Source organism: Schistocerca cancellata, chromosome 2, assembly GCF_023864275.1.
Source record: "Schistocerca cancellata isolate TAMUIC-IGC-003103 chromosome 2, iqSchCanc2.1, whole genome shotgun sequence".
Classification (NCBI taxonomy): Eukaryota; Metazoa; Arthropoda; class Insecta; order Orthoptera; family Acrididae; genus Schistocerca; species Schistocerca cancellata.
The window spans coordinates 171,460,970-171,479,075 of NC_064627.1; the positions used below are offsets into that span (position 1 = coordinate 171,460,970).

The 18,106-nt window shown below is 45.1% G+C and overlaps 1 protein-coding gene across 1 annotated transcript in view; it reads right to left on the minus strand.

Annotated features, from left to right (window-relative positions):
* Positions 1–10,869: 10,869 nt before the first annotated feature.
* The window catches only part of LOC126152169 (uncharacterized), a 192,868-nt gene continuing 185,631 nt past the window's right edge, over positions 10,870–18,106 (minus strand). The window contains exon 5 of the mRNA XM_049915989.1: positions 10,870–12,820. Coding sequence (XP_049771946.1) covers positions 12,615–12,820 — 206 coding nt within the window. The 3' untranslated portion in view covers positions 10,870–12,614. The remainder of the gene's footprint in view (positions 12,821–18,106) is intronic.

An 18,106-nucleotide genomic window follows, 5' to 3' on the forward strand; every position in this document is an offset into this window, starting at 1 on the left:
TAATTATCTGGTCTACCCATATAATCTTCAGCTCTGTTACACCGCGTTTTAAAAACTTCTCTTTTTGTCTGCGCTGTTTATCATTCATGTTGGATATTAGTACCAGGCTACACTCCAGACTAGTACCCGACACTTAAATTTATATTCCACATAAAAAAGATTCCCTTGGTCATAAAAGTCTTTTCTGCTATTATCTGTCAAAACTTAATAGCCTTTATACTTTAGCTGTCTTCAGCTTTCTGCCCAAATAGCAGAATGCATCTCGAAAGGTCTCTACATGAGCCATTTCGTAGTGTTTCGATAAAATTCTTCTTCATTTGCCACATCTTTCAAAAAATGGTTCAAATGGCTCTCAGCACTATGGGACTTGACATCTGAGGTCATCAGTCCCCTAGAACTTAGAACTACTTAAACCTAACTAATCTAAGGACATCACACACATCCATGCCCGAGGCAGGATTCGAACCTGCGTCTATAGCAGCAGCGTGGTTAGTATCCAATTACTGGTCGAATTAGTGTTTTATAAGCTACAGAGCACTGAAAGACCTGAGTCGAAACAAGGCCCCGGGAGTAGACAACATTCCATTGGAACTACTGATGGCCTTGGGAGAGCCAGTTCTGACAAAACTCTACCATCTGGTGAGCAAGATGTATGAGACAGCTGAAATACCCTCAGACTTCAAGAAGAATATAATAATTCCAATCCCAAAGAAAGCAGGTGTTGACAGATGTGAAAATTACCGAACTATCAGTTTAATAAGCCACAGCTGCAAAATACTAACGCGAAGACGAATGGAAAAACTGGTAGAAGCCGACCTCGGGGAAGATCAGTTTGGATTCCGTAGAGATGTTGGAACACGTGAGGCAATACTGACCTTACGACTTATCTTAGAAGGAAGATTAAGGAAAGGCAAACCTAGCATTTGTAGACTTAGAGAAAGCTTTTGACAATGTTGACTGGAATACTCTCTTTCAAATTCTAAAGGTGTCAGGGGTAAAATACAGGGAGCGAAAGGCTATTTACAATTTGTACAGAAACCAGATGGCAGTTATAAGAGTCGAGGGGCATGAAAGGGAAGCAGTGGTTGGGAAGGGAGTGAGACAGGGTTGTAGCCTCTCTCCGATGTTATTCAATCTGTATATTGAGCAAGCAGTTAAGGAAACAAAAGAAAAATTTGGAGTAGGTATTAAAATCCAGGGAGAAGAAATAAAAACTTTGAGGTTCGCCGATGACATTGTAATTCTGTCAGAGACAGAAAAGGACTTGGAAGAGCAGTTGAACGGAATGGACAGTGTCTTGAAAGGAGGATATAAGATGAACATCAACAAAAGTAAAACGAGGATAATGGAATGTAGTCGAATTAAGTCGCGTGATGCTGCGGGAATTAGATTAGGAAATGAGACGCTTAAAGTAGTAAAGGAGTTTTGCTATTTGGGGAGCAAAATAACTGATGATGGTCGAAGTAGACAAGATATAAAATGTAGACTAGCAATGGCAAGGAAAATGGTTCTGAAGAAGAGAAATTTGCTAACATCGAGTATAGATTTAAGTGTCAGGAAGTCATTTCTGAAAGTATTTGTATGGAGTGTAGCCATGTATGGAAGTGAAACATGGACGATAAATAGTTTAGACAAGAAGAGAATAGAAGCTTTCGAAATGTGGCGCTACAGAAGAATGCTGAAGATTAGATGGGTAGATCACATAACTAATGAAGAGGCATTGAATAGAATTGGGGAGAAGAGGAGTTTGCGGAACAACTTGACTAGAAGAAGGGATCGGTTGGTTGGACATGTTCTGAGGCATCAAGGGATCACCAATTTATTATTGGAGGGCAGCGTGGAGGGTAAAAATCGTAGAGGGAGACCAAGAGATGAATACACTAAACAGATTCAGAAGGATGTAGGTTGCAGTAGGTACTGGGAGATGAAGGAGCTTGCACAGGATAGATTAGCATGGAAAGCTGCATCAAACCAGTTTCAGGACTGAAGACTACAACAACAAGCTACTTCCTTTGTTGATGGACTACATTTCCTGAGGATTCTTCCAATGAATCTGTCTCGCACCTGCGGTATCCGCGCTTAATTTTATGTGGTCGCTCACTCCGTACGCATACTTCTAGGTATTTTATAGAGGTAGCTGCTTCCAGTAATTCTTCTGGTTTCGTGTAATCATCAGTAATGGGTCTTTCTTTCTGTCTATTCGAAATACGTTACATTTGTTTATGCTGAGTTTCAGTCAGCACTTCTCTGCAGCTCCTCCTGTATTGTACTTCAATTTTGCAGGGTTGCGACTTGTCTGCATACAACAGCGTCATCAGCAAAATGTCTCATGGAACTCCTAACATTATCTACTACGTGATTTACATATACTGTGAAAAATAAGGGTCCTGTAACACTCCCTCGGGGCACACCCGAAGTTACTTTTACTTCTGAAGACTAGCTTCCGTTTAGAATGACACTCTGTGCTCTGTGTGCTAGAAATTCATCGATCAATCATACATTTGGTCTGATAATCAGTACATTCGTATTTTGTTCTTTAGGCGGCAGTGCGAAACTGTATTAAACGCCTTCCGGAAGTCAAGGAACACGGCATCTATCTGGATGCCGGTATCTACTGCTATCTTGCTCTCTTGGGTGATCAGAGGGAGCTGGGTTCCAGACGATAGTTGCTTTTGGAACCCATGATGGTTTCTACAGAGGTGATTTTCGGTCTCTAGATACATCATAATACGCCAGCATAAAAATCTACAACGGACCTGTGTTAGGAATACAGGCGTTTTGTGTGTCTGTTTGGCGCCCCGCCTTGAAAATTAGAATGACTTGTGCTTTTTTTTCCAATCATTAGGAACACTTTGTTCCTCTAGAGGCCTACGGTATTCTGCTGCTAGAAGAATGGTAAGCCCAGGTCCAGTAGCGTTTCCTCTGCTGAGCCATTTCAGTTGCTTTTCTATTCCTTGGTCACATGTTTCGATATGAGTCACTTTGTCATTCGTGCGACTATTTGAAGGAGGGATTACAGTGTGATCTTCCTCTGAAATAGTTTTGGAAAGAGACATTCACCATTTCGGCCTTTTTTGTGTCGTCTCTTATTTCTGTGCCGTTATGTTCACAGAGTGTCTGGACAGATGGCTTCGATCCGCTTACTGATTTAAAGTAAGTCAAAAACTTTTCAGGATTTTCTGTCAAGTCGATAGACAGAATTTTATTTTCGAATACGTTGAACGTTTCACGCATAGCCTTCCTTACGCTAATTTTGGCTTTGTTTGGTTTTTGTTTGCCTGAGAGGCTTTGGCTACGTTTGAATTAGCGGTGAAGCTCTCTTTGCTTTCCTAGCAGCTTTCTAAACGGTTGTCGAACTACGGTTGATGTTTTCTATCCCTCACAATTTTCGTCGGCACACACTTGCCTAAAGAACTCTTGAACATTTTCCACTAATGCTCGACATTGTTAGTGGTGGAGATGAAATTTTCGTGTTGATCTGCCAGGTAATCAGAAATCTCTCTCTCGTCGCCCTTGCTAAACAGAAAGACCTTCCTATCTTTCCTTGTATTCCTGTTTACAGCCCTATTCAGTGATGTAGTAACGGTCTTATGATCACTGACACCCTGTTCTGTGCTGAGTCGAGAAGTTCGGGTTTGTTTGTCGCCAGCAGGTCAAGATATTCGTCCGCCGCTCGTGGTCTCGCGGTAGCGTTCTCGCTTCCCGAGCACGGGGTCCCGGGTTCGATTCCCGGCGGGGTCAGGGATTTTCACCTGCCTCGAGATGACTGGGTGTTTGTGTTGTCCTCATCATTTCATCATCATCCAGGAAAGTGGCGAAATTGGACTGAGCAAAGGTTGGGACATTGTACGGGCGCTGATAACCACGCCGTTGAGCGCCCCACAAACCAAACATCATCATCACCTCAGGTCAAGATATTACTTTCATGAGTCGCTTCTCTGATTAATTCCTCAAGGTAGTTTTCAAATAAAGGTCTTAGAACAAATTCACACGATTCTTTGTTTTAATCACTTGAGTCTCTCAGTCTCTACATGGTGAAATGTCCACCTAAAATTATAACATGTCCAGGAAGTTTACGCGAAATACTTTCCAAGTTTCCTTTCAGATGTTCCGCAACTACTGCTGCTGAGACAGGGTGTCTATAAAAGCATCCAACGGCCATGTTAAATCCATCTTTAACATTTGTATTTACCCGAATTACTCCGAATTCTGAACCTGTACTAATCTCTGATAGATATAATAACATTTTTGTTGCTGTAAACCCAGTTCCATCACTAGTGTTCACTCTATCTTTGCGATGTACACTACATCTGTTCTTACGGACGTGTCCGAAAGAACAGATACTATCTTCACATAGATAAGGCTTACCAGCCAATGATCTTCTTCAGTGCGGATGCACTCACATTGCCTGAACTCTTACGGGAATCGGTAGATTGACTGCAGCGAGTAATGAGTATAATGGGCAGGGGCACTACAAATGTGATGTGTGGACAGTAAGTTGGACGTGTGGGTCTCACGGGGAGCGTGCCAGAGATAAGTCCCTGCCGTCGCACTATCCTCTGTGTCCTCAGTGGCTCAGTCGCATAGAGAGTCTGCCATGTAAGCAGGAGGTCCCGGGTTCGAGTCCCAGGCGGGGCACACATTGTCAACTGTCCTCATTGATGTTTATCAACGCCTGTAAGGAGCTAATGGTCTAGATTTCATTGTAATTTCATTCAAAACGCGTCTTGTCCGGCTTGCAAAGGAATTTCTTTATTCTAAAAGACCCACATGTACACTCCACATGTACTCCACTACACTGTAGCCGCTTCCTGCGTGTAGTGGACGTCAGACCTATTAAAGTGGACCCTACGTTTCTCCACCCGATAGCGGAGATCGACAAATTTGCAACTGCATCGCAGAATCGTCTGAGCTTGGAGTTCAGACCTCCCACTCTGCTCCAACCCAGAGGACCACCATCGGCTCTGGAAGCGATGCTGCAAAACGGTAGGTCCAACCCATGGGTGAGGCTACCTGTCTTCACCAAATCTGCCAGCCACCTCTAGGAATCGAGGAAGGCCCTTGAACCCATTCGGCATGGGCGATTCGTGCAGACATGAACAGTGACGTGCACCCAGGTGCATCCAGTGCACTCAATCACTGCCGTCAGAGACTCGTCCACATCTAGGTCGAGACCCTCCAGCAGGCAAACAGAATGGACACTGGCCTTATTTTCCGAACTTCCCGCTATTTTCCTAAGAGGCTCCATCACCTGCTTAACATTGGATGTCCCAATGACAAGCAGTCTCACGCTCTGCACTATTTAAGACCTCACAGGTAAATCAGCCATATGCAAAAGGCGAGGCGTCCCATATTGACTCAGATGTACCTTCAGCAACCGGCAGAACCTCAAATCTGTTTTTGAAGTGTAAGGATTCAGTTGTGCTGTCAATATCCACTTTCGCCTCCTGCTCAGAGGCTCGTGAATCCGCTACTATTCGTCAATCCCCACTGGGGAAGTGTCAACCAGCAGGGACCTGCGAATCGGAAGATACAGCGGCATCAGGTATCCCAGGCGGCAAGAGGCTTCAAAGGTGCCAAAGCATTCGCCTCAGAGGCCCCATGGCCAACGTACTACAGGGCGAAAGCCTGAAGCCCGTCGACTGTGGCCAACACAGCTTCCAGCTGTTTACGGACTGTTGGAATTTCTCCCTGCATCCATCCACAATAGGTGCAGTTACTATCGATTTTTGGAGAAGTTTCTCCTTTTTTTTTTTTGTCCATATCAGAGTTAAAGTGACACTAACCCAAGAAGTCACTGGATGCAATCTAAGTTCTGCTGTTATGCTACGCCGGCCGGAGTGGCCGAGCGGTTCTAGACGCTACAGTCTGGAATTGCGCGACCGCTACGGTCACAGGTTCGAATCCAGCCTCGGGCATGGATGTGTGTGATGTCCTTAGGTTAGTTAGGTTTAAGTAGTTCTAAGTTCTAGGGGACTGATGACCTCAGAAGTTAAGTCCCATAGTGCTCAGAGGTATCTTTTTTGTGAGCGGTGTTCAAATGAATTGAGTAAAATAAGATAATGGAAAAATGCGCAGTTTTTATAATTGATATGTCTGCGTAAGCAGATGAAACTAGCGATCAAACTCCGAAAACAATTTATTGGACTGTTCAATTAACCAAAACAAATTCTCCAAGTATAAACCAACACAAAGCAGTGATCCGTCTCCGAATCACAGCTACATACAAGAATAATATAGAAAACAACTGAAATAATTTCCTACTAGTCTCCGCCAGAGACTTCTCCGATATACCAAGCCTAACCCAGAGATCAGTGAGAAGATCCAAGCCAGACTGCCGGGGCGGCAGCTATCCATGTCTGCTGGCGGTCGATGAATTGCTGATGTGCGGTTTTTTTTTTTTTTTTTTACTTTATTGTAATTTTGAAACCTGAACAAACAGGTAGGCTGGCAGCAGCACAATACGCTGCTCTTCAGCCGAAGAGAGTACATGGAGATAAACAAAGAAGAGACATTACATAGAAAAACGGCGGGAAAACACAGGAGACACAAGAACATAAAAGCACAAGAAGCCGTTCACACTTGATGACAATCCACACTAGGAACTGGAGACCCGACGCACAAACACTGAAGAAGACGATGTCACAGGTGAACAATGGAGCGTGACGGCGAAACGGAACACTAAACATGACGGCACACACGATACACTGATGGCGGTGATCTCCGGCGCGCGAATGTCCACTTAGCGTGTGCGAGTCCGGGGACCTGCCAAGAGGGCAACAGGGATGAGGAAGGGGAGAGGGGAGGAAAAGAGGATGCCACGGCTGAGGAGACGGGGACAGGAGGATAGGGACAGGAGAGGGGGGGCCCGGGGGACGAGGGACGAGAAAAGGAGGAGGGAGGGAAAAGAGAGAGAAGGGAGGGAGGGTGCCCTGAGGAGCAAGCACAGGAGGAGGGCGGGAGGATCAAAGTTGGTAGGAGGGGTAGATGGAGGGGAGGAGGGCATCATCAGGGAGGGGGAGCTGGCGGAAGCCACCTTGGGAGAGGGTAAGGAGGGTGGAGAGATGGAGACCGGGTGGGACATGGGAGTACAGGCGCGGCAGCGGGCGGGGTTGGGAGAGGATCGGGGAGACGAGCGGGTGAGGAGGATCGAGTTTACGGGAGATGTAGAGGATTCGTATCCTTTCGAGAAAAAGGAGGAGGTGGGGGAAGGGGATAAGGTCATACAGGATCCGCGTGGGGGAAGGGAGACGGATGCGATAGGCAAGGCGGAGAGCATGGCGTTCAAGGATTTGGAGGGATTTATAAAAGGAAGGGGGGGCGGAGATCCAGGCTGGATGGGCGTAACAGAGGATAGGGCGGATGAGGGACTTATAGGTGTGTAGGATGGTGGAGGGGTCCAGACCCCACGTACGGCCGGAAAGGAGCTTGAGGAGACGGAGTCGGGAGCGTGCCTTGGCTTGGATTGTCTGGAGATGGGGAGTCCAGGAGAGGCGACGGTCGAGGGTGACGCCAAGGTACTTAAGGGTGGGGGTGAGAGCGATGGGACGGCCATAAACGGTGAGATAGAAATCAAGGAGGCGGAAGGAGGGAGTGGTTTTGCCTACAATGATCGCCTGGGTTTTGGAAGGATTGACCTTGAGCAACCACTGGTTGCACCAAGCGGTGAACCGGTCAAGATGGGATTGGAGAAGGTGTTGGGAGCGTCGCAGGGTGGGGGCAAGGGCAAGGAAGGCGGTGTCATCGGCAAACTGGAGAAGGTGGACGGGGGGTGACGGCGGCGGCATGTCCGCCGTGTACAACAAGTACAGAAGGGGGGAGAGGACGGAGCCTTGGGGCACACCGGCGGAGGGGAAAAAGGTGTAGGAATCGGTGTTATGGATGGTGACATGGGAAGGACGGCGGGAGAGAAAGGAACCGATCAGACGAACGTAGTTAATGGGAAGGGCGAAGGTTTGGAGCTTGAAGAGGAGACCGGAATGCCATACGCGGTCATATGCGCGTTCAAGGTCAAGAGAGAGGAAGATTGCGGAGCGTCGGGAATTGAGCTGTTCGGAAAGGAGATGAGTGAGGTGAAGGAGAAGATCGTCGGAAGAGAAGGACGGCCGAAAGCCACACTGGGTAACGGGGAGGAGGCGGTGCTGGCGGAGATGCTGGTGGATGCGGCGGGTGAGGATAGATTCCAGGACCTTGCTGAAGACCTGATGTGCGGCCGAGCGCCGGCCTTTATAGCGCTTCGGCGGATGAGTACCTCGGAACTATTTTCCATCACGTGGTTTGACGTGTGAAAATAGTTCCAGGATCTGCAGCGACCTCTTCCTTATGTTTATGTGGGCCGGTAGTGGCCCCTGGTGGCCGCTGGTGTCTTTGCTGTGGTGTTGTTGTTGTGGTTGTTGTGGCCGTTCATCAATATTGCCTGTCGGTTGTGTAGTGCTTCGGTGTGCCTGCGAGGCGGGCAACCCGCGGCTGCAGGCTGCCAGTTTGGTTACTGATACTCTAGGCGCCGTGATGCCAGGTGGAGAAGGCCACAGCAATAAAGGAGATGTCAGAATAGACATGGAGCAGAGGATGAAAGCATCACCTTTCATCAACAGTGCTAGCCTGTAGTGGTGTGAACTGAAACTTCTGTATTGTAACTCACAACGTTCTGAAATGGCAGTTAGCAGTAACAGCACCAACAGTAAGGCTACTATGTGCCATTGCATTGTCTGTTCACCAAGGCTGGTAAAACCAGAAGCACATGAACCGTCAGGAAGAAGACGTCGAAAGTCTGACGAGTGTTATGCAGGAATTTCAGAGGTAAAGATGTGGTTAACAAATAGTACACTCTCGTACATAAAATAATTGCGTTTCTAAGGAGTTGACAGATATGTTTCAAAAGGTAGATATGTTTCAAACTTACCTTATATGGTGCACCCCAGAAGAAATTCCAAGGACTCCAGCAATATTCCCTACTATAATCTTACTGCGCTGGCTATGTCTGATTGTAAAATGGTGCATTCAGTAGCGTGGTTCTAGCAGTCATTCATTCTTGACCTTGTAGTATGGCCTCATGCTCCAGCAAGGTAACACCTGTGCTCATGTAGCTGCCACATCATGAGGTTTTACTAAATGCTAGAAACACCATATAAGGCTCACACCACTTAGTTCTCACTGCCCGAAAGAACATGCATGAGAGGAAACTAAACATGACTGCTGGAACCTTTGTGAATTGTTAGCAATGTATCAAGCTGCATGTGACGTATTGTCAAAGGATATTATGAGATTTATGTACAAGTCCTTACTGGATGTTACACTGTACTGTCTATGAAGTTGAAAGGCTTCAGATTGTCAACGCAGATTGCACGAACTATTGTGATCATCTCTATAATGTGTAAACTGTAAGCTGACAGATTGCAAGAGGGTGCTTCAGGATGCAGAGGAAACAAGCCCGGACCATAAAGGGAACAAGCTACACCTACTTCCTGCAGTGCAGGCACCTTAAACTTTGCTACAGCTTCCTTAGTAGTAGAACTCAGGCACGGAGGGAAAGATAACTTAAATGTTGTATGAAAGCGAAACTAAAATAGTCTTACGACCTGACATGATTAAAAAAGATCCTAAGTGCAGCTATTATGTACACTTATCAGAAAGAAAGGGAACACTACAAAACACAGTGAAGTACAAAACAATAATATGGTAGATAGCAGTAGCTATACCACTCAGCACTGTTAGCTAGATATGAATGGCTGCAACCAAAAGCAAATGACCACTACCCGAAGCCTTCTGACTTCTACCGTCTTCTACTGATTCAGAACAAGGGAATCGACTGGCCAACTTGAAGTCAATATACAGTGCCAGGGGCCAATTCCTTCGGAGGGGAACATTCATGCTCTTTCAAGTGGCAGTGAATGAATGGGTCATGTCGTGAGTGAAGGCAGGCAGAATTGTGAAGAACAGCATTGTGTTGAACATTGGTGATTATTAAAAGTGAAATAAATGTCGATAGGTAAGCAGTGGAACCTGGTTGAGAAGAACAATATCAGTTAGAAAACTGAGAGGAAAAGATGGCCATAAGGAGTTATTGAGGAAGTTGTAGTTGGATTTAAAGTGTATTATGTGGTAAGGTTAATAATTGTATGTGAAAGATAGGGAACAGTAATTGTTCTATACAATGTTTCATCCATATTTTAGTAAGATATTTCCAGAACGGCACTAATTATAGTTAAAATGGTATTGGAAAAGTAGCGATAAGAGCGACATAGAACTGTAACTTGTTAAAATTAGAATTCGTATGTAATAAGCAATGACTAAAATTGCATAAATCATCCACGTGTATTGTTGGATACAAACTGTGTGCATACACTCATGTACTGAGACGCAGTGAACAATAAGAAAACTTCACGAACTTTCAGCAGCTGTACACGCTGTAACTGTTCATTTCCGCTTCATAACACTTACGTATTTTTTGACATGCTATTTTTGGAAACAACCATTTTGGCTATCTGCATGATTTGAAAATGGGTGATAAAGTAAATAAAAGTGAAATCTGCAACTTTGGCTGATTTTTCGCTGTACAGAACAAAAAACTTAAATAAGGACATGGAGATGGTACTAGTGACTCGGCCACATTGCTTAACTTTCGCTAGTTTAACTGTATGTGAGTTCTTCATCTACAACCAGATAAATTCCGATTGGCTTTAATTACATTGCCGGCTGCTAATAACCAAAGAAATATGGCAAGATGGGGTGGAGGCTTACAGGTTACACGATGAACCTTCCTCATTTATCCTAATTCCCATTCTATTTAAAATGATTCTTTTGGTGTAACTATTTTGTGTGGACATGTTCTACATCTCACTGGCATGGTAATAAATAAAAAAAACGAAGTTCAGTGTTTTGTTCACAACACGTACAGTTTATTAATTTGTTACATGAATTAGTAAATAATCTAATTACAAAAAATAATTACAGTTACATAGTATTTTAAAGTTTAAGCCTTTTGTACACTCTAGATACATCTTTAAAGATACATAATACAGAAATATTTGTATTTGTTGAAATATCACAATAAAATATTTCAGAATACTTAAACCTTATACTCTATGTCCAATGATTTTCTGTATGTAAGTGTTAGACACTAAGAAACCTCGTGCTTAAAACAAAGAAAAGTGTGTGCTTCAGTGCTTTGGGTGCGATAACGGGAAAAATGACTTCTGTACTCTTACATACAGTCGCAAAATGTCGAGTGGGTGCGACCTAAAAAATTATCCCTAATTGCTCACCATTTGAAACTACAATAAGTAGGTAAATGACTGGGACAATACCGCCAGAAATACGATTTTCATACTTTTTCATGAGTATTGTACTTTCATATAAGTTTATATGTCTTAAGTAATAGTACAATAATTTCTTGGTATCAGTGTCACTCCGAACGTCTCGTCATTCAGCTATTCACTTTTGTATCCCCTTACAGACGTCGCTCTGCTTACAAATTACGAAGGCCTTTCGGAAAGTAAGGAACGATCGGTCGCGAAATAGAAACCACAGGGAAAATCCGAAAATCCAATAACGCTTTTGCAGATGTGTTGGGCAGTGCCTCTAGTATGCCCGTAGACAGTGTCACATCGCTCTTTTCAGTTCTGAGCGCACTGCGAGCGCGTAAAGATGGCTAAAAAATAGTGTCTCCCGCCAACTACGGGTGCCTGCCGAGAGATTTCGCCTGATTTAATGCAACCCCACATAACATAAATGTAACGCATTTACTTCTTTATGTCAGTTTCCGGCCGCACACTGCAGGGGCAGTGAGGATGCTCCTGCAGCGTTTTTGATGTGAAGTGTTTGATCACAAACTGCACAGCCTGGTCTTGGCTCCCTCTGATTTTTATCTCTGCTCAAATGAACTGCTGGCTGTGGAGACAAAATTGTGGCACAGACAACGAGCTGCAGTCAAAAGTAGAAAATTGTAAAAAAAGCACAGGGGTCTCCTTTCTATGGCGAGGGCAATTTGAAGTTGGTTTAACGCTACTACAAATGTCTAAGTCGTACTGGCGACTGTGTAGAGAAGCAGCTGGAAGGCGTAGCTAACTGGTGCAAAGAAAACAGTTTTGATTTTCACTGTGGTTTGCGTTTCGCGACCGATAGTTCCTTATATTACGAATAGCCATCGAATTTTGTCCCGGAGTTTCTCGGAGTGATGTGACCTAACAGAATTTTGTAGGTGTGAGGAGCTCCTCCACTACACACGGGAGTTTTAAAATTGCCGATGGCGATCGCAGTGCCATGTTGTGCTCCAAATTGGCACAGGAGTGATGCTGAGAAGTTAAGTATCGTTCTATGTTTATTTTATGTAAGGAAGTATACCGACATAAAATATTCTGATCTTAGCAGCTTTCTCGTACTGTGAAACTCCAAAGTCGAAGCTCGAGAGAGTGACAGTGTGGTGACAGGAGTCCCACGGGGATACAGTATTGGGTACCGCCGACAGCGGTGTTGGAATGCTGGTGGGAGGGCTTGAACATCGTGGGAAGGAGGTCGGTGTGCACAAGGTTTCGAGCACTGAAGCGGTGGTTAACTATAAGGAGTCGAGTCCAACCAGCCCTGCAGCCCCACGCCCAGAGAGACGGGGTGGGCGATCACAGCGCCGAGTAGGCGGCGACTGCGGCGACGCCGAGCAGCGGCAGCACGAGGGGCGTCGCGACGCCGGCGCCGTTGCAGAGGTCGGCCGTGCAGGTGGAGCACTCCTCCTCGCGGATGTAGGCGCCGGACGGCGAAGGCGGGCACGGGTCCTCGGGCTTCACCCACGCGCAGGAGCGCACCGTCTGGAGGTCGCCGTTGTTCACTGCCAACACCAAACACACATTGTTGGACGAGAGATCTTTCACAAGAGTGACGTGTGGCACAGAGGATCAAAAAGGTAAAAGGATAACCCTTGTATGACACAAGAGAAATCTCGTATATCATCAAATGGTTAAGGCTATACCTTCACTGTTCACCAAAAGGTTGGAATATTATAGTAAAATGACGTATACGATACTAGAGGTCTCATTGACCTAAGCACTTCATGCATTATCCCGTTAGAGCTCACACACTGGACGGTGTTTTCTATTGGCATGCTTTGTGACCGTTTCCCAGGCATGTACCGAGAGAGTTGGAGCAGTGGTTAGCACACTGGGCTCGCATTTGGGAGGACGACGTTTCAAACCCGCGTCTGGCCATCCTGTTTTGGGTTTTCCGTGATTTCCCTAAGTCGCTTCAGGCAAATACCGAGATGGTGCCTTTGAAAGGGCATGGCCGACTTCCTTCCCCACACTTCCCTAATCCGATGGGACCGATGACTTCGCTGTTTGGTCTCCTCCCCCAAGGTAACCAACCAATCAACCACTGTAGTAATTTGCCTCGTGGCTGCCGATCGGTTACATGTCACTCAAAGTGATGTGTCTAAGGTGTAGAGAAAATACGGAGAGACGGGAAATGTGAACGACAAATCTTCCAGTGGTCGTCCTCGTATAACACCAATGCAGGGTCGTTTCCTTTAACTGTCGGTTCGCAGACGCCCAACATCGATTGCCAGAAATATTAGAAATGACATCTCCCAGGCAACAGGGATTCGTATCTCAGACCACACAGTGCGTAGAAGGTTGCATCAGGATGGTCTTCATTCCAGGAGACCAGTCAGAGGTTTTGCACTGAACCAACAGAACCGACGCAATCGCGCATCAACATCGGATCATTGCAGAATGGAGTAATGTCATGCTTGCTGACGAGACCAGAAATGGTTTGCGGCCGGAATTTAGACGTGTCAGGATTTGGAGAAACGCTAGACAACACCAGGAAGCCGATACGTTCAGGAAGTCCATCCGTTTGCAGGTGTAAGTGTTATGTTCTGGGCTGCAATAGTGATGGGACGGCGGACCCCACCTACGGCAGTTTGACTGTATTGGCCAGCACAGTCAAACAGACATAGATGCAACTGAGCATGTGTAGGATCCCTTGAAGATGGCCATTGCACAGCGTCCGAATCCACCTGACAATATGCAGGACCTCACTGAAGTTGCCATTGAGGCGTGTGACCTCACACCCAAAGATAAACTTGATGGTCTCATCCAGAGCATGCCTCGCAGAGTGGAAGAACTCTTCCGAGTGCGTGGAGGACATACTCACTACTGAAGACTGATTATCGTCATCAGGATATGAAGATTTTCACTGTTTTTTTTCCAAGATGCACCGCTTTGTTTTGTGATGATTTTTTTGTAACTTCCCAAAATCTTTCTTGTTTTCAGAAGGAATTATGTTTATTTTTTAATAATATATTGTCAGATCTCATTGAGTATGCTGTAAGATGTCAATGTAGTAAACTATGCGATATTCCAAACTTTTGCTGAGGTGTATATATTGGATTCTTATTTCTCCTGACCCGATGTAGACCGATTGTCGTCCGACGTCGTCCATCGTGAGTGCCTACATTGGCCCCAGTTAACATCCGACTAAGAAGCAGTTGCAGTTGTGCTGTGGGGGTACCATGAGTGACTGAGTATGATTTTTTGTGTCGTCCTCTGCTGTAAAACAGCATTCTCCTTAATAAGAGGATTACAAAAGTGTACGAGTGCAGCAGTTTAATGAACAAAGGTCTACAAGGGAACTTTCTGAAACTTGCCGACCTTTACTAAACTACTCAGATAAATTAAAGGGCTACCACCGTATGACTACAGAACTGTTTGATCGCATTTATGAAGGCAAAAGAAACGACATATCTAGTCAGTCTAACTTCGAAGTACGTAACAGTGCAGAAGAAAAACTTATCACAAGTGAACACAACTTTGTGCAATAACTTTTACATACTCATGTCGGGTATTACTAATAAAGAAGTGTTAACGAGTAATTATGTAATAGCTGCAGATAGTCAATATTTGCCGTCATTATGTGCCTTCGGGTTGAGATATCGGCCTGGAAACATACATGTTTGGTCCGTCAACTCGTCGGTCGCTAATCGGGCGTCATCAGTTGTTATCATATGAGGCTTCTGTTTCCATTGCAGGCACTTATATTGTAGTCTTGATGTTTGTTTTCATTCCGATGTCGTGCGGTGGTCGCCCGACATCGGTTCGGGAGGGATACAGACACAGTGCAGAGGCAGCCTGAAACAGTTACTCGGTCACCAAATCCTGCAGACATGTGACGATTTAAAAAAGGAAGCAATATCCTTATACTAAACAGCTGGTGGAAAATGTTTAGGGAGAGAATACTGTGAGAGGCCGGGGGGGGAGGGGGCGTGTAGGGTCTGGATATAAGCAAATGGATCCATTAGGTAGTATCTGTGGAGATTAGGGTACGTGTTGGGGTGGATCTTGAGAGACAAAAGGAGGGAGATTGAGGTGTGCACACGGTCGGAGTTTGAAGAGGAAAACGATAGAGAAAGATAGAGAGTGAAGGGGGAAAGAGGAACCCTGGTGTGGAACAGCTTAGCTGATAGAATTTCACTGTCTGGAAGAAGAAGTCGATTGGAGTCTTAAGTGCGAGTAGTTGCATTTTATCCTTGCTATCTTCAGACTTTTAATGAGTGGGTTCCAATCAACGTTGTCAAAAGGCTTCCCTGAATCTACTTGTGATATAAATGTAGCTCTTAGCATTATCCTTTGTGTTCCTACATTTCTCTGGAACGCAAACTGATTTTCCTAGAGATCTGCTTTTACCAGTTTTTTCATGCTTCCGTAAATAACTTCTGTCACTACTTTGCAATCATGACTTATTAAACGGATGCTTTCCTTGGAATCAAAATTGTGGTGATCTTCTCGAAGTCTGCAAGTATTTCACCTTTCTCCTATATCTTGCGGAGGAAGGAGGCCAAAGCTCTCCGGAGAAGCGTTGCTCTTGTTGCCTTTTGGCGCTGATGGAGACCGACACAGGGGCCTCGCCTCAGTGCGTGCTTTCCTTTGTCGGCGGATAGGGCTGGGCGATCTCAGGCTCTTGTAACTTGAGGCCGAAACCCGAGGTTCGGCAACCATTTTCGTCAAGTCTCGGGGAACACTACACCACTGGCGTGCGCGAGCACGCGTCATTTAAGCGAGCGTCTAGTCTTTCTCATCAGGATTTCAAAACGACAGGAAGTCAGAGGAGCAACGGGTCAGTTGGCCCGGCAGAAATGCCTTCAAGCACTGCCGTATTTCGCGGAGTCAGTAGTCGATCAGTTAAAGGTAGCACTACCGTCTAACATACGAGTATACAGTCGCGACACTCCTGCTGTGAAAAGTGTTACCGCCTGACAGTTGGAACGACACTAATGCCCCTAGCGGCGAGAAACTCAACCGTAAGATGAAGGTTTGTTTTTAATTATTTTCTACTTAATTAACGTAATAGTTATTATATTTTTGCGTTCCGAGCATTATTAAATGATTAAAAGACATGAATGATTATGAAGTAAATATTAAAACCGAGGAGTTTCTCTGATTCAGTGACGTAAAGTACAACTTATTCGCGAGAAATACTTTCAAATATATGTATAATCACAGCTTACTCGTTTGAAAGCAAGGGAATATAAACAAATATTTCAGGCATAAGAAGTATGTTTCTTTTGTTGTCCGTTCTTATTTTGGTAGGCACTTTCCTTGACACTTAACAATTTTGCATGGAGTTCAGTGATTCACATAATCGTACAATGCACTCGACTTTTTAATTCCACGAATATTTTTGTACATGTAATTACTTTTGATTCGAAAGCAGATGTGTTGCAGATTCTTGACATTTATGGTTCAGACGTAGCAACCATTGTGGAATCGATTTCTTCTGAGTTCGGAAATACAGGTCTATTACAAATGATTGAAGCGATTTCATAAATTCACTGTAGCTCCATTCATTGACATATGGTCACGACACACTAAAGATACTTAGAAAAACTCATAAAGTTTTGTTCGGCTGAAGCCGCACTCAGGTTTCTGCTGCCAGAGCGCTCGAGAGCGCAGTGAGACAAAATGGCGACAGGAGCCGAGAAAGCGTATGTCGTGCTTGAGATGCACTCACATCAGTCAGTCATAACAGTGCAACGACACTTCAGGACAAAGTTCAACAAAGATCCACCAACTGCTAACTCCATTCGGCGATGGTATGCGCAGTTCAAAGCTTCTGGATGCCTCTGTAAGGGGAAATCAACGGGTCGGCCTGCAGTGAGCGAAGAAACGGTTGAACGCGTGCGGGCAAGTTTCACGCGTAGCCCGCGGAAGTCGACGAATAAAGGAAGCAGGGAGCTAAACGTACCACAGCCGACGGTTTGGAAAATCTTACGAAAAGGCTAAAGCAGAAGCCTTACCGTTTACAATTGCTACAAGCCCTCACACCCGATGACAAAGTCAAACTCTTTAAATTTTCGGCGCGGTTGCAACGGCTCATGGAAGAGGATGCGTTCAGTGCGAAACTTGTTTTCAGTGATGAAGCAACATTTTTTCTTAATGGTGAAGTGAACAGACACAATGTGCGAATCTGGGCGGTAGAGAATCCTTACGCATTCGTGCAGCAAATTCGCAATTCACCAAAAGTTAACGTGTTTTATGCAATCTCACGGTTTAAAGTTTACGGCCCCTTTTCTTCTGCGAAAAAAACGTTACAGGACACGTGTATCTGGACATGCTGGAAAATTGGCTCATACCACAACTGGAGACCGACAGCGCCGACTTCATCTTTCAACAGGATGGTGCTCCACCGCACTTCCATCATGATGTTCGGCATTTCTTAAACAGGAGATTGGAAAACCGATGGATCGGTCGTGGTAGAGATCATGATCAGCAATTCATGTCATGGCCTCCATGCTCTCCCGACTTAACCCCATGCGATTTCTTTCTGTGGGTTATGTGAAAGATTCAGTGTTTAAACCTCCTCTACCAAGGAACGTGCCAGAACTGCGAGCTCGCATCAACGATGCTTTCGTCATTGATGGGGACATGCTGCGCCGAGTGTGGGAGGAACTTGATTATTGGCTTGATGTCTACCGAATCACTAAAGGGGCACATATCGAACATTTGTGAATGCCTAAAAAAACCTTTTGAGTTTTTGTATGTGTGTGCAAAGCATTGTGAAAATATCTCAAATAATAAAGTTATTGTTGAGCTGTGAAATCGCTTCAATCATTTGTAATAAC